Raw genomic sequence first — 15,000 nt, forward strand, 5'->3', positions numbered from 1 at the left:
CCAAATTTTGGCTGATTTGGTATTATCTGGAGAGTTAAAAAGCAGGGAAGACTTTTGGGATCTGACAAATTCGAGGTCAGTAAAGCGCGACAAAGATAAATCTAACTCGTCCACAAAACTCTAAATGCAAAGCCACTTCTTACCTGACATACCCACAGGCAACTCATGACCGTCCTTGCATTCAAACTTACAGATTTTTCTTTGTAAAACCTTCACAAACATCACAGTTTCTCGTGAAGTTAGTGTGATCGGCGTGAAGTCTTTGTGAAGTCCCTTGAAGTTATCAATATATTAAGTTAATGCTTGAAACGGTATTGGAGAAATTTTGTTTAACCTTTTGAAGTGCAAAGATCAACTCTGCTACCACCCATTTTAACATCATAAAGAAAAAAACTGTGAAGTCGGAATCACTATTTTTTGACACAGGGCCAATCTGACAGTTTTTTTTTTACTAACGCTTGCTTTTTAGATCATTCAATATATGATAAGATACTGATATAGAGTTTACATGAACATGAATTAAGAGATTCCCAAGACTCCATACATGCAAAAAAACTAGCTTATCTATTTATCAATAATATATTATTATTTTTCAGCTTACAAAATTATATTTTTTATGTACATGTACAACAAAGTTAGTTTTCGATAGCTCCTTGTTTAAAGTCTTCATTTTCTTGGAATTATAGTACCAAAAAAATGAGCCACCACTATTTTCTGAACAGTTTTGCACTATTTTTCAAAATGTGCACGTGAAAATTTAAGAAAACCCAGGAGCTTAAAACTTTAAAACAAAGGTGATTATTGATTGTAAAAATGATTTTTTTTATTGTAGATTTTTTTTTAAAATTGATTCTAAAACAAATATTACCAAATGATTGTATCAAGAAAATGTAGCTATCTAAACACCCTTTCGATCATTGATATTATTGTTTTTTTTTTAACAAGTGGATTGCACTGAAATATTTCTCAAAAACTTATACTTTGGCTATTGTCATTTCTTCATTTGTCATATTATTAGCATTATCAATGTGGGATAGGATATTGATCATTAATTTTTCAAATAAGAGTTGACAACGATCATATCAACAGTTTTGTTTCACAGTGATGAACCTCTTTTTCAATCAATGCATTTTGTCCTTTTTGACTTTTACTTTAGGAAAATATTTAATGATTTATCTGGTTCTGAAAGCCCTACAAAAGTAGAAACCATTTCTGAAGACATCCAAGGCCAAAGTGACGGGACAGAGGGAACATCACCAATAACTGTGATTACAACAAGTGCACTCACTTACCAACAAGCACCACAAACAGTTACTATACCAGGAACTATTCAGATTGTCACATCAGGAGAGGCACTTCAGGCTGTGCCAATGGCGCAAAATTCATCTGGCACTGTAGTTCAATATCAACAGCAGCAACAGGTGAAACTTACATGAACATATCTCTCCATCAGCTGATTTGGCTTTTGGGAAAGGAGCTGTTCAGCTTAAATTATTCTGATGCAAAACACTAGGTCAAGAGATTATGTTTAGTTTTTACTTTAGTATCATTTTGTGTGTAGAGTGTATGTGCTAAATTCAAAGCTCCAGGTCAAGTCTGTAGTTTCTCTTTTTTTTGGCACTTAAATGGCCAAAATTAGATCGGTGTTATAATGGACACAAGCGTAACTTTCAATGATCATGTCACGGCAACTGTGGCTTCTTGTATGTCACAATTATGCCAGATAAACTGAGTTAAACACTGCTTTGATAACTGCACTTATTATCAATGCATTAGTTTTTAATAACCTATTTAATTGTTCTTCAGTCTGGATTAATACTTCAGAATCTAACATTGCTAAACTCCAAGCGGTTCAGAATTTTGCCTGTAGAATCGTTAGCGGGTCCCAGAGATACGATCATGTCACTCCCATTCTCAAGCAACTGAACTGGTTCCCTAAAATTGGGTCATTTTTGTTTGTTATGTTATAGGACGGGCAACAATATATTTATGCTACAAACCCCGGAGAAGTGCAAGTACAGGTACACTACTTTATATTTTCTGGCACTTATGGTAGTTTCTTATGTGATTTGCTATGGTTTTTTTCATTAATTGTGAAACTTTTATCAATCACTTAGAGTTTTCCATGAGATTTTGGTTTGGCTTTCTTGAATTTCTGGATTTTTGTGAAATAACACCCCTTTGATAATAATAGTATTCTTATTTTAACTTTCTAAAAGCATTGCTGGGTGGAAGTCAGAAAATCAGGTCAAAGTGATACTTGTTTGGTTTCATTCTCATTTTCTGTTGTTTCCTAGCCCTAATCATTTACAATTTTCAGTGATTATTGTTGTGAGGAGACAAATTAACTTGTGAATTAAACAAGGTTGAAATCATTTAACTTGAAATGCAGTTTGAACTAAAGTAGAATGTATTTGCTCAAAACACAACAAACCTTAAGTTTGGTTGAACATATTATCATTAAGTCTAAAATAATAGGATCCTTGAAAAGTCCATGATTTTTTGTGGAAGGAAGATGTGTACAAACTGTTTACATTATTTTGAGAATTTGTATTTTTTAATAGCAAGTCCAAGTGAGCAATACAGGAACCATGTATACCATTCCCGCTACACAGCAGCAGTTCATTCGTGGGCAGCTTCCACCAGGTGTTGTCCTTAATTCACCTGCCATTGGTGGAAACGGTCAACAAATCGCAGAGGATGCATCTCGTAAACGAGAAATGAGACTTATGAAAAACAGGTGACTTTCTTTGTGTGAGATATTTGAGTCCTTTTTAGGAGTTCGAAGGACAAATCTTTTTGCAAATTGGTGTAACTTTCTTCTACCTTGTTGTTTAATTTCTTTACCATATTTTTGACATTTCTTCAAACTGTCTTTCCATCAACCTTTTTTTTTCAGCAATATGTTTTTTCAAGGACATAAAGGAACCAAGAGTGTTGTTACTCGACCGTGAATGTCTTGAAAGTCCACCATATAATCCCCACCCCCTTAGCAGTATGTTTCCTCTATCCATTATGCACCTTTGTGTAGCCACACCATGGTGCTTTTTCGTGTCAGGGACGGAGCCATGTTATTTATTACTCAACAATTCTGCCATACTAACTACTACTCTACAGTGCCTCCCTACTTGTTTTAAATTTGACAACAATCATTATTATTTTTGAGTATGAAGACAAGTTCCCCTTTGAAACCAGTTTGGGGTGCCAAAATTTAATTCGTCGTTTCTCGTTTACCATGGCATATGATTCTCTAGTATTTAAGAATGATATACAAGATATATATTTTTTGCATGCAAGGTTCACTTCAAAACTTGTTTTCATACTGCATCTTGTATACATAGGCAAACACGAAGGCCAGTATTTGTTGGTTAGGTACATTACTGAAATGATAATTAACAATTATTCCATGACCACAAGTTGGATATGAGATAGTAAATAGCTGTAACCAGTCTCATATCCAACAAGCATGAATAGAATAATTGTTTTATTAAATTCCTGAAACTCCAAAAGTTTGGAAGTATGAAATACAAGTGATAAAAGTGAGAAATTCGAGCAAAATCAAGAAAACTTGATGAAGATGCCATGTTGTGTAATACCTGGTGGTCAGTCAGACGCAGGCTAATCAAAAAAACATTTCTAACCTTTTCGCTTACTTCTAAACGTCAAAATTGATCCAAACTTTCCGCAAAACTTTTTTTTGTGTGCTTTATTCACAGAGAAATTTCGCTTTCCAGCTAAAAAAATTTAGTTTAGCAACACTTAGTGCAATCATTTGCCATATAAGGTCAAGCTAAGGAATATGAGCTGATAACCGACATTGAATAAACCAATCAGAACACAAGAAATGCGTTAACCGAGGTTGAAAATTTATTAATTTCTGTTTTGTAACTCCTTCCTCCAGAGAGGCTGCCAAGGAATGCAGACGGAAAAAGAAGGAGTATGTCAAGTGTTTGGAAAACAGAGTAGCAGTTCTGGAGAACCAGAATAAAACTCTGATTGAAGAGCTCAAGACTCTGAAAGACCTCTACTGTCACAAATCTGAATAAAATCTCTTAACACTAAATGTAAAGTAATTTTCCAATGCCTGTCAACATGAGTTTTCTACAGATCAAAAGAAACTGAAGAAAATGTTTTTTTAAAAGTATGTGCTACAGTAGGAGATTCATCGTTGTTGACTGACAGTACTGCAAAAAGCTTTCGGATGGGATAATATTTTGTGTGTGGTTGTTTTGTGCAGAATGAATTTTTAATTGGTAGTAAGATTTTGATACTCATTTCAAGACGGGATCTACTTATGGCACAAACAATATGGAATGATTGTATTTGTAGTTCAATTTTGCACAATGTAAACATACACAGGTTTTGTCAGATGTTAAATAGAATGCTCTTGCGTCACTTGACTGTTCTTGGCCCTTTCAGTTGGGTTTCAGGTTTTAGTGTGTGGGTACAAAGTTAATTTGCACTCTGACACTTTTCCACTGACTGAAAAAGAATCGGAACAGGAAATAATTTTACATTTTCTTTGGTTTGAGCTTTGTTTAGTGGAAGATGACTCGACCTTGATTGTGAAGAGCTCAGTCATTTTCATTTTGTAGTTATTGTTTATTGTTGATAGTTTGTTTGATATAAATTTAGAGGATTTAGCCTGGTAATGCGTGAATGATAGTCACTTTGTTGCGTGTGATTACATTTTAGTTTTCAACAGCCATTGGAAAATTGCCCCAACTAACTTAAGTTTAAATATAAGATTCAGAACATTGTAAATATACTCAGTGTGGCCGGCATGTTTTATTCATTTGTAATAACCCCAAGCATTCATGATTTTTCTACAAAACAAAGTTTTCCGGGACACAGCTGATTGTTTTCTTCACATCTTACCTGGAACAGAGATGTAAAAGAAGTCATGCCATTTATCACACAGTGGTAGAGAAGCAATTTAATTCTAGCAAGAAGTGAAGTCAAATGTTAAATCCTCTCTCTCAATCTTATGAAGGAAGTGTGTCTACTTTAAGAACCCTTGTAAAAAAAAAGAATATTTGTATGGTGAAGTAAAAACCAATTTTAAATTTTAGTTATACAGACAATTTGAAATATTTTCTTCACAGTTTCTGCCTTAGCTTGCCACGCAGGCATCAGGGGGACCCCTCTTCCCAACCACACCCCATGAAGGAGAGTTTCATCGTTTTAATAAAAGAGGAGAAATATACTGCCAATGTGATTATTGTTGAAATACGGAGATGGCTGTGAAACTTGACAAGTTTCTTTTGTTGCCAGAGCGAACTGTAGAGCGGTTCCCCTTAATGTTTCTTTCAAGATCTCAGAGATTTTTTCAAACATGAATCTTCAGAATTTATTTTGCTTTTTCATCTTTACACCTGTCAAGATATCAACTGTCAATATTCGAAAAAGGGAATGAAGTAAAAATTAAAAAAAAAAAAAAAAAAACGGGAATAAATTGGCTGCATAGTTTTTTCAACAATCAGAATTTCGAGAAAATGCAATTTGATCATTGAGTAAGAAACCGAGGTCAGTCCCGTCCTGCAGTCCTTTGTTGCTACTCAGTGGCTTGTTTGTGGAATTGCTGAAAGTTTTCGGACCCTTTTACCCTCTGCAATTTCATCTTTTTTTCGAAAACGTTGAGATTTTAAGGCATCAAGCTTCACAATCATTTTGCCTTTCGCAGAGCTCTCAAGTCTTAAGTTTCCAAAGAGTGAGATGCTTGCTGGAGATTGCGCCAAAGGCGTAACTGTGTTTCTTGAGCCGCAGGTGCCAAACAAATCTAGTGGGTCCGGGGATATGGTCTCCCGGAAAATTTTTTGAAATTTGCATTTCTCAAATCGCTGGAAATGCACCGCCGAGTCCGCCCTTTTAGCTCTTTCATGCTGCTTGCTGAGAGAGTCAAGAAAGCCCATGTTATTATGGTCAGTCCGAGCTAACGGGTGAAAGTCCTCAAGAAACAAGAAAATTGGTAGCACACGAACAGATTGAACATTGGCCGAAGTTCATTGCAAGTGAAGGAAAGAATTCGGCATTCATGAGCTCTTCCGAAAGCTTAAAAATTAGAGCTACCTACGAGAAAAGTTCCAATGCGCGAGAAATGCGCGTGTCGGCGTGAGAGCGTGAGATTGCATTGAAAATGCGTGAGACTCACACTCAATCCTTGGGACTTGAGAGCTCTGCTTTCGTCATCTTGACAACATGTTAAAAGGCAAATGGAACACAGGCAGCCCACACTCAGATTTTATAAGGATTTGTATGGGAAACAAAACACTGAAAAGTCGGCTAATCTTACAGCACGTTCAATGAAATCGGGGCCACCTAGAGAATTTACAGTAACCGACCCCACGGTCACTAAAGCATTACCGGTCAACGAACAAGTTACGATTTCATTGTTTTGTACCGGACATTTGATTCGCTGTATCTGAAAACTCTGCCCTCTGATTGGTTTTCATTATCTGGGTGGCCCAGGTTTCAGTGAACACACTGTAACTTAAAGCAAAGAAAATAAAAAGGTAAACCTACTTTTGCTTAAATTGAGTCCTTGTGTGCATTTGAGGCGATTTGGGCTTTGATGCAATTTGGCCTGGTCTGTGATCATCTCAGATGATCACAAACTAGCCCAAATCGCCTCACAAGGACACAAGAACACGAGATAAAGCAAAAGTAAGTTTACTTGATTTATTTTCTTTTCTTTCAGTCAATATCAGCCCAGTTTTTCAGTAATTTTTGTTTCCCATATGATGTCGCGGACGTTAGCGTTACATTAAGTGATTTTGAATCCCGAACGGTCGAGTGAACTTTAGACCCTTTTTGTGTACTGTATGAGAGGAGAGTTTTCAGAGACAACGTGTCAAGCCAGAATCGTGGGGAAATAAATAACTTCAAAATTACATCAAGCGTGTGATTCCCGTTCACGACAATGGTACAAATCCATCAAAATGGGAGGGGGTTGTAATTCTGGGTTGCCTGTGGGTGAAAGTTTCGATGGGCGGTCTCTAAGCCATTCAACATGGTTGACGTAAGTCGTGACACAGCAACGGTAACAGTTCGCCTGATTCGATCTTTTGAGTACAGAAGTATTAAATATGTCGTATTTAAGAGTGTTCCACTGCATCAAACAGTCGAGCAGTTTATCGAGACAGTTCTTGCAGGTATTTATATGTTCTCGACAAACTTAACATCGATGTCAGCTTTCAAGCCTTAGTTCATTGAAAATTGCTACAGAAAAAAATTAACTTACATCTTATCCTACCGCAGATGTGAAAAAGAGACCAGGTGTCCCTCCTCCATTCAGAAACTTCGCGTATGGTTTGTCAATTATTTTCAATTTTTAACCGACCAAAGGAAAAACAATCAGCAATTTAAGATCCCAGGTTTATATTTAGAAACACGAAACCATTGACAACGTTACATTAAATATGGAAAACGTATGGTACTTGGACAGTCCATCTGTCAGCATCCATCCATGTAAACATTCCTTAAGTAAACCAGTGAATTACATAGTAATTTTTTCGAAGGGTACTTTTCTCTTTCTGTTTTATTAACCAGTAACGCTTGTTTGCATATTAATCGATGTAATTAAAATGTACATATAAAAAATCAATCTTATTATATGACTAGCTCAGTGAGCGGGCAAGATGGAGCTGTACTGCCTGCTTGGGATTTCTCACTTGGTCCGGCAAGATCAACATTATGTTATATGTTATATTATGACCTTGTCCATGGGGGAAATGAATTTTTAACAGAATGGGCTATTGAAAGAAACCTGAATACTATAGATCAGTTGATTTTGATTTTATCATTTTAGATACAATGAAAATTCAACACAAAGCACATGGAGCCAAGGTACTAGTTGAATCCTGGGAGATGTGGGGGGGGGGGAACTTGGGTCAATTTTTGCTGGGTATGTGCAGCTGGCCTCTCAGAATCCCTTCTCCCTTATGGTCTATTTTACAGCCAATTATAGACCCCATCTTAGTCACTTTTAAGTAAAATTATGTAATTTTAGCGACCCCAACTTAGTTTATGCATAAACCTTACATAACGCCTTGTAGTTGTAATTGTAATTTCAAAACAAAATGTAATTCAACTGGTACATATTAAATCAACAGCGCTGCAGTTCTTCATTTAACAACTTTTTTTTACCACAAATCTTTCCATTTTTAAATCCCACTAGCCAGAATTTACTTACCCCCAAAATCCCAACAATTTGCGACCCTATTCTAGTAACGCCGTTGAAAAATGCAACCCCATAATAGTCAATCCAGTCATGAAAGCACAATCCCATCCAACTGCAGATCCCCATTAGCTGATTAATAGGAAGTACACCCCCCCCCCCCCCCCACTTCCCAGGAGCTGGACGTTGTTAACCATAGTTGTTGAATGACCTTTTGAAGAGGCGAACGTGTGGTTACATAAGACTACTATTAAAATCATAGTTCTTCTTTAAATTCATTAAGAGAGAGCAACTGTCGAATATCCAAGGGAAGGCTATTCCACAGTACAGCTCCACTATAGGACAGACTTCTTTTACAAGCGTACAGTCACTATCTCTTAGGTTATACTTTATAAAGTATCAGAACAGAAGACAAAGTATGAACTCAGATAGTCCAGAACCATATTATTTACAATCTTTTATTGTTGGATCCTTGAATGATCTTTCCTTCAGTGGGGCAGATTTAGGATGGTTGGGTGAAAAACAGTTAGTCCCAGAATTGGAAATATTCTTTTAGACCTTCTTGAAAACAATAAACCATTGCCTAATATTGTAAACAATAATTTTGACTCTTAACAACATTTGTGCTTTGTCTAAGACAAAGATATTGTTAGCTTCCTGTGTAACATTTCTTACTTTTTTTGCTATAATTTCCAAATTTGTTCAGTACAGCATTTAGTTTATAAACAGTAAAAAACCCTTAACCAACATTTTCAGACAAGTGACCCAGTAATCAATACAGAAGATGATGAAAAACTAATGTTAAAACCAAATTGTACATTGAGTGACAATGGCATTGGTGAGTGAGTACCTGTATCTTTTTATTTGAAGTGCAAATATTGAATTTTATGAGTATTCCAGAAGAGACATTCCCTTATGTTCCAACCTTTAGCTCGTGACCAGTGTTTTTTTTTTTAACAGACAACGAAACTGAGATATCCTTTTTCAAGCTTGAGGATTACAAGAAATACCAAGCAAATCCAGTCCTAAAGTGGTAGCAATTGCTCAAAGAAAAATAATTGTCAAGAATTGTCAACTCGGAGTAGTTATTTTAGTGGTTGAAAAGGATGTTGTATACCCACCACATTGATAGAATTTAGTGTTGTTCCTTGAAATAATAATAATATTATTATTATTGTTGTTGTTCCAATGCAATACTTGTTACCTCTAGGTTATAAAGATATAAAATTTATGTCATTACAGGTATATAAGATCAGACCAAAACCTCATTTCGCCTTATTCATTAAATGATCATTGGCAGGTTTCTTTACAGATCACGGGTCATTGAAACAACCCCCAACCCTCCAACATTTACTGATGCTGCTAATGTTAAGCCCACACAACATCTTAACAAAGTGTGTAGGCCCATGAGTGGTACACGAAAAGATTAAAGTTTACTGTTTCTGTATTGGAAGAACAATGACATTTTTAAAGGAAACCTTCTGAATGACCATTGGATTTAAATTCTGGAGCAGAATAATATCATGGTATTTCAGGTAAATAGAACAGCAGGATCTGGCTCTTAAAACTAATCTTAACTTACAAATTTTGCATCATTTGTAGACTATCATTGTGATGTTTTTGCTTCTTTGGTGTTTTTTTTTAAATTATTGTTTATACTGCCAACACTCTGTAAATTTGATTTTACTGTAAGAGGTGAACGAAATAAATATTTAATACATTTTTGGTTCCGAATTTGAAATTGAAATATTGACGCAGTTTGTATGGTGGGGAACGTAAAATTTCACTTTTTTGCTGGCGGGGTTACTTTGCGTATGCGAGCTTGGCGAGCGGCAAAAGTGACTTGTCACCATTCGTCCTAAAAAAAAATCATCTATCAGCTGCGCAGGCTTTGTACGAGTTGATCACGTAAGATTAAGAAATGATCCATATCTTTATTCTTTACTTTCTAAATCACATCTTAGAAGTGGTTAATTTTGCGGAAAGGTAACCTCGCGCTTTTCAGTATAGTTTTTTTTACAGAGCCATCGAAACAAATACAGAAATCGCTACAACGAGAAGGCGTGGTGACCATGCAATGAGGCTCTGCTGACCAGCTCTCGCGCTTCGGTCGTCTTTATACGTTTTCTGAACGATTTTCATGGTGCCGTTGTGTGGACGTGGCTCTATTCCTAGAAGATCGCACATCATTGGATAAAGATCAAGAATGGAAAACGGTTCTATCTCGTAGCCGACTTTGAAGGCGGGGCCTTGGGCGAATAAGATGGAATACGTTTTTGCCTTCTGAGGAGGCCAACCATGAGTTCCTCGAACCCATTCTCCTGGAGGAACTGTGGCATTTGACGTGGTCACAGTCCACCCAACATCTGGTTCGACAAAGATGGGCGGAATTCTTCTGTTGTGTTTCCAGTGATACTCTTGTGGTATCTCCGCTTTCTTGTAAACTTGTAGGTGCTTATGTGATTTCGGCATGGTCAAGTTCGTGTATATCTCGTCTAACTTTCCCTCATTTGGCCATATCTGTCCTATAGGCCCACTTTCGATGAGTCGGTATGTAGAGGGGTCAATGTACTTGTCTAAGAGAACAACTCGATCGGAGGAGATGTTCACCATGCTGTGATCGCTCACAAAAATCAAGTTCACTTTATCAATGAATTTCTCCCTTTCAAGTTGATCCAAAAGATATCCCACAGCATCTTTATCGACTTTTTCAATAGAATCCTTGTAAGCTTTTGAAAGAGCGCCATCGGAGTGTCCCTTCCAATCAGGAGCATCAATATACAGAGCTACAAAACGTGGAGGATCTTTAGACTTGAGCCAGCTGATGACCCTGTCTACGCGGCGGGGATACGATTCGTTATCGTTGAAAAAGTCGGGGTAGCAGTGATCATAAGGTGGGTATGAACTTCGTGTCGTGTTTCGCAAGTTTGACAGCTTTTTCGGGTCTACAGCGCTGCAATTCAGTTTGCAAACTGGTTTGCGGTAAAAGCTAGGCTTTTCGCTGTAGCCACCGAAGCCGGGCCAAAAGTACACCCCACTGCGACCTTTGTTTGTTTTTGAGCGTTGCAAGGTAAGCCATATTGGTTCCGAATCGTTGTAGAATTTAGGATCGAACGTTGTGCAGTCGTACTCGAGGATGAACGTCTCTTCATAAACCGGATCCCAAAAGCGATTGGAAACAATTCCGTGGCTTTCAGGGTACAGGCCAGTCAAAAAGGATTGATGAGTAGGCCACGTTTTGCTTGGAACAACAGTCCTCAAATACTTTGCCTTTACTCCGTTTTTCGCGACGTTGTCGAGGTTTGGAGTTTCTGCAAAAGTACCGCCGATCAAGTTCCATGGCATTCCATCCATAGATACAAGAATCACGGTCTGTGGCTCCTTAATTCCTCTGGAAGCGGGAATAAGCGAGAATAAGAACGAACATAAGGTATACGCGGTAGTGCTGTGCATCTTGTGCAGGGTAAAGTACATCAAAATGAGACAGCCAAACTGCTATTAACGTCTCAAGATCTCCTTTGAAATTATGCTAGATATGAAGATGTCTAATCTCCATAGATGGTAAACGGTTGTATCATCTTTCATACATTAGCTGTCACTAGTACTTCTTACGAGAATAAAAAATGTGATCTTCTGTAATTGTTACGAAGATATACTCCCTCCAACAGGAAAAAATCGCAACTGCTATTCAAGAACTTTGGCGTGATGGAAGTTTGTTTGTAAAAGTTTTCTCAGTTAGTTGCTGGTTGTTGACACCTTTTGGTTGTTAATGTTTGTATCTCAGTTAGTGCCAGATGCTAATGATTTAATGTGAAAATCTCTAAAACTATTTCAATCCATTATTTAGCTTTGCATACTATTTTGATCAACCGTCTTGTTATCGTCGTTGTTTTCTCCGGTGTGCTTTTGCTGGTCTGAAACGAAAAGTCAAGACAACAAAGCTTAAAAATCACTGATGTGAAGCCATCTGCTCTATTCTTTTCTGTTTTTGGTATTCTGGCTAATTTAGATTTTGCCTTGTTTGTCACGATGTCGCGCGCATTTCCCACCATTGTTTTCTCCTCATATATGGCGTTTACACTCATTCAATTGTACCATGAAGACGCGTTTGCTAATGTGTGATCGTGTATAGCGGACTAATGTCTGAAAAAAATGTTTTTTAAGCAACAAAACTTGCCAAAGTAATTTTTTTCAAATAGTTCACATTTGATTCACATCTTCTGTGTGCGTTCATGATGCTGTTAATAAATCCGAAATGTTGATGAAGTGTCCTCCTTGACGGAGAGCGCTAAGGCCAGCTGACAGAAAAGCAAAGATAAAGGGTAGAGTCTTTCTATTCTGTTCCAATAGGCACTGTTTATTTCCATAGTTCAAGGAACGACTCACTGACTAATGCTCAAAAACTGGCGCGCTATGTGTTTTTACAAAATATATGCACGTCCCGTTTGACAGAGTTCAAGTGATTTTTTCAACGTCTGTTAAATTCTGTTTGCCCAGCTAAGTAAACAGTTTGTGCTGTTTCCTTTGAGGTTGATTGGGATTCTCACTTTAATCCTGCCATAGGTTGGAAACTTTAAACCAGAGCAGTTACTCAGGGTACGTTTTTTGGGGAAAATCCAAATCCGGACAGTTTCTGAATCCAAAAATGGATTTTGCGGTTTTTTTGGTGAAATCCAAAAACGGATAATGAATCCATAAATTCATTCTCCGGGTGACCGATTCTTCAGATCAAATCTAAACCCAGTCAGGGTTTTTTTTTTTTTTTTTTTTTTTGGGGGGGGGGGGGGTAAAGAATTGGAAAAAAATATTCTTGACGAGAGGTTTTCTGTGCAAAAATGAGACATAACAACCGTTAAGCCTAACTGTTTTGTTGACGCCATTTTCTCTCCTCGAGGACAAGAGGAGGTGCGTATTTTTTTCTCGAATGTAACGTTTATTGGAGGTGAAGAATCCATATGATCTGAGATCACAAGTCTGTTTTTTGGATTCTCCCAAAAAAACGCACCCTTAACAAAATAGGCACCTTTAGTGAACACTTTGTGTGATAAAGCTTACATTTATTTACTATGGAGATTTTGAAAAGATAGTCTAGAAACAAAAACGATTGATGGTCCAACACAGTAGGACAGTAATTGCAACTCAGGCTTTCACTTACGATTGTTCAGGACTGCCGAAGATAAAAGAATCGGCTACCGACGTCTCTCAGCGATCCGAAAGCGAAACATGAAGTTCATTCGCCAAATCAACTTCGGTATATCTATTATTTTTCTTAGATACTACGCACGCTATGATTGGCTGATTAGCGGACCGCATTCTCCAGTCAGGCCCGCTGTCCGGCACGCTAAATTTCAAAGAAAAATTTAAAATGTGAAATTAACTTGTGAAACTGTTTGAATCTTGCTAGCAATTATTTCTAAAAGCCAATAAGAATACATTCTCGTCACCAGAGCCTCGGATCTTACTTCTGTGCCTGACCCGAGGCTATGGGAAACTCTATGTTGGAGAACATGCGCCGTAGGGTTTTTATAGCCGAAAATTGATTATTTGAACCTTACGGCGCAAGCTCACTCCTCGTGCTATTAAACATGAATGCGCAAGTCAGAGACGCTTTTCATTGTTCTTCACGAAAACCAATGAGAAGACACTTTGTTTCAGGGTTCCCCAGAGTTCTTCTCTCCCTCAGTCATGCGCAAAAGATTAGAGCTCTGGGGTCGAGATTGATAAGAATATTGGTTTTTCGGATTTTGACGCATGTCAATCATTTGTGGTAGGTTAACGTTCCGCTTGACTTCAACTAGTTTCCTTTCCCGAGCGCCTGATTACCTCAGAGATATAATGTCTTACTCGTTTGCTTGGTCCGATACTGTAAGTTATGGATCCTCGTTAATTTCCGTTGATTTATGGCCCAAGTGAGAAATTTACTCGGTCCTTAACTTACAGTACGGAGCTCGAATTCGGTTAGAGGTTTGTACGCATAGTCGGGCGTAGTCCACCATACAAAAATTTGGTTTTATCAACGGAGTTGATAATGTAAATTGGCCACCGTACAGATTCTAAAAGCTAAAAGCTAACGTCCACCATAGTAAATAGTAAATAATAATAATAATAATAATACCAACTTTATTCATCCAATACAATGAAAGGGAGAGATACCATAGGTTAACCTTATACGAGGGGATGTTACTGATCTAGAGTCGATTTTGATGGGGGAGGAAAACCGGAATACCCGGAGAAAAGCCCTCGGAGTCAGATTGAGATCGACTGAGACTCAACCCACATACGACCTCGATGCCGGAGTTGAACCTGTGTCACAGAGGTGGGAGGTGCGGTTGATAACCACTAAGCCATCCTGACTCCTGGTATATTATAAAGTGCTTTCACTCACGTGATCGGAAACCTTGTTTTTCCACCGAAACAATAAGAAAACGTTTGCATGATAACAGAGCTCAATTCAAGGAGCATTAGTTAGGAACACCAGCAATAGATACAATTTGCACTTAACTTGGGTGTTGGATAAACTAGAGCTTAGACGGTTTATTTGATCATTTAATTTTGTGTTTTTGCCAACCTGTTTTAATAGGCGCGTGCCGAGTGTTCGCAAGTTACATTGCAACGTGTTGATACCCTCGTTTTGGTCCATCAGTGTCAGCATTTTGCGGAGACCGTAAAAACGGATCCACATAAGGGTTTAAATTATGCTCACGATGATTACTTATTTTTCCACTTGTGTTTTTGTATTTACTAATGCGATTATTTCTCAATCTTGAACGTCTCTCAAATAAGCTAACCGATATATCAAGAAGGCTCGTGGTGTTGCATTTTAA

The 15,000-nt window shown here is 37.6% G+C and overlaps 4 protein-coding genes and 1 long non-coding RNA gene across 6 annotated transcripts in view; 2 read left to right on the forward strand and 3 right to left on the reverse strand.

Moving 5' to 3' along the window:
- Positions 1–1,147, reverse strand: part of LOC138041984 (uncharacterized) — a 2,316-nt gene extending 1,169 nt beyond the window's left edge. The window contains exons 1-2 of the long non-coding RNA XR_011130908.1: positions 144–1,147; positions 1–26 (exon numbers count right to left, since the gene is read on the reverse strand). The exon at positions 1–26 is cut by the window's left edge and continues 1,169 nt beyond it. This is a non-coding gene — a long non-coding RNA (uncharacterized lncRNA). The remainder of the gene's footprint in view (positions 27–143) is intronic.
- LOC138041976 (cyclic AMP-responsive element-binding protein 1-like) overlaps positions 1–5,071 on the forward strand; it is a 6,083-nt gene extending 1,012 nt beyond the window's left edge. The window contains exons 3-6 of the mRNA XM_068887687.1: positions 1,157–1,421; positions 1,971–2,021; positions 2,565–2,740; positions 3,902–5,071. Coding sequence (XP_068743788.1) covers positions 1,157–1,421; positions 1,971–2,021; positions 2,565–2,740; positions 3,902–4,046 — 637 coding nt within the window. The 3' untranslated portion in view covers positions 4,047–5,071. The remainder of the gene's footprint in view (positions 1–1,156; positions 1,422–1,970; positions 2,022–2,564; positions 2,741–3,901) is intronic.
- Positions 5,072–6,983: 1,912 nt separating this feature from the next.
- On the forward strand, positions 6,984–9,910 carry LOC138041994 (UPF0538 protein C2orf76 homolog). 2 transcript variants are annotated; one of them, XM_068887720.1, is made up of 5 exons: positions 6,984–7,151; positions 7,258–7,308; positions 7,808–7,845; positions 8,933–9,014; positions 9,137–9,910. In XM_068887720.1, exons 1-5 carry the CDS (start codon positions 7,010–7,012, stop codon positions 9,211–9,213), a joined length of 390 nt encoding a protein of 129 aa, XP_068743821.1. In that variant the 5' UTR covers positions 6,984–7,009; the 3' UTR covers positions 9,214–9,910. The 2 variants fall into 2 exon arrangements, with proteins under 2 accessions (XP_068743821.1, XP_068743828.1); XM_068887727.1 differs by having other exon boundaries at positions 6,991–7,151; positions 8,933–9,018.
- Positions 9,911–10,096: 186 nt separating this feature from the next.
- Positions 10,097–11,753, reverse strand: LOC138041987 (ectonucleotide pyrophosphatase/phosphodiesterase family member 5-like). Its single transcript, XM_068887709.1, has one exon. It carries the CDS (start codon positions 11,648–11,650, stop codon positions 10,193–10,195), a length of 1,458 nt encoding a protein of 485 aa, XP_068743810.1. The 5' UTR covers positions 11,651–11,753; the 3' UTR covers positions 10,097–10,192.
- Positions 11,754–14,276: 2,523 nt separating this feature from the next.
- The window catches only part of LOC138041949 (TWiK family of potassium channels protein 18-like), a 3,410-nt gene continuing 2,686 nt past the window's right edge, over positions 14,277–15,000 (reverse strand). The window contains exon 2 of the mRNA XM_068887648.1: positions 14,277–15,000. This exon is cut by the window's right edge and continues 690 nt beyond it. The gene's annotated coding sequence lies outside the window, so the exon portion shown is untranslated.

This window comes from Montipora capricornis, chromosome 1, assembly GCF_036669925.1.
Source record: "Montipora capricornis isolate CH-2021 chromosome 1, ASM3666992v2, whole genome shotgun sequence".
In the NCBI taxonomy this organism is placed as follows: Eukaryota; Metazoa; Cnidaria; class Anthozoa; order Scleractinia; family Acroporidae; genus Montipora; species Montipora capricornis.

Coding starts and splice junctions, on each gene's coding strand:
- LOC138041994 (XM_068887720.1), top strand. CDS start 7,010: ATGGTTGACGTAAGTCGTGACACAGCAACGGTAACAGTTCGCCTGATT. Junction 7,152..7,257: donor TATCGAGACAGTTCTTGCAG/GTATTTATATGT, acceptor ATCCTACCGCAG/ATGTGAAAAAGAGACCAGGT. Junction 7,309..7,807: donor ATTCAGAAACTTCGCGTATG/GTTTGTCAATTA, acceptor TTATCATTTTAG/ATACAATGAAAATTCAACAC.
- LOC138041987 (XM_068887709.1), bottom strand. CDS start 11,650: ATGTACTTTACCCTGCACAAGATGCACAGCACTACCGCGTATACCTTA.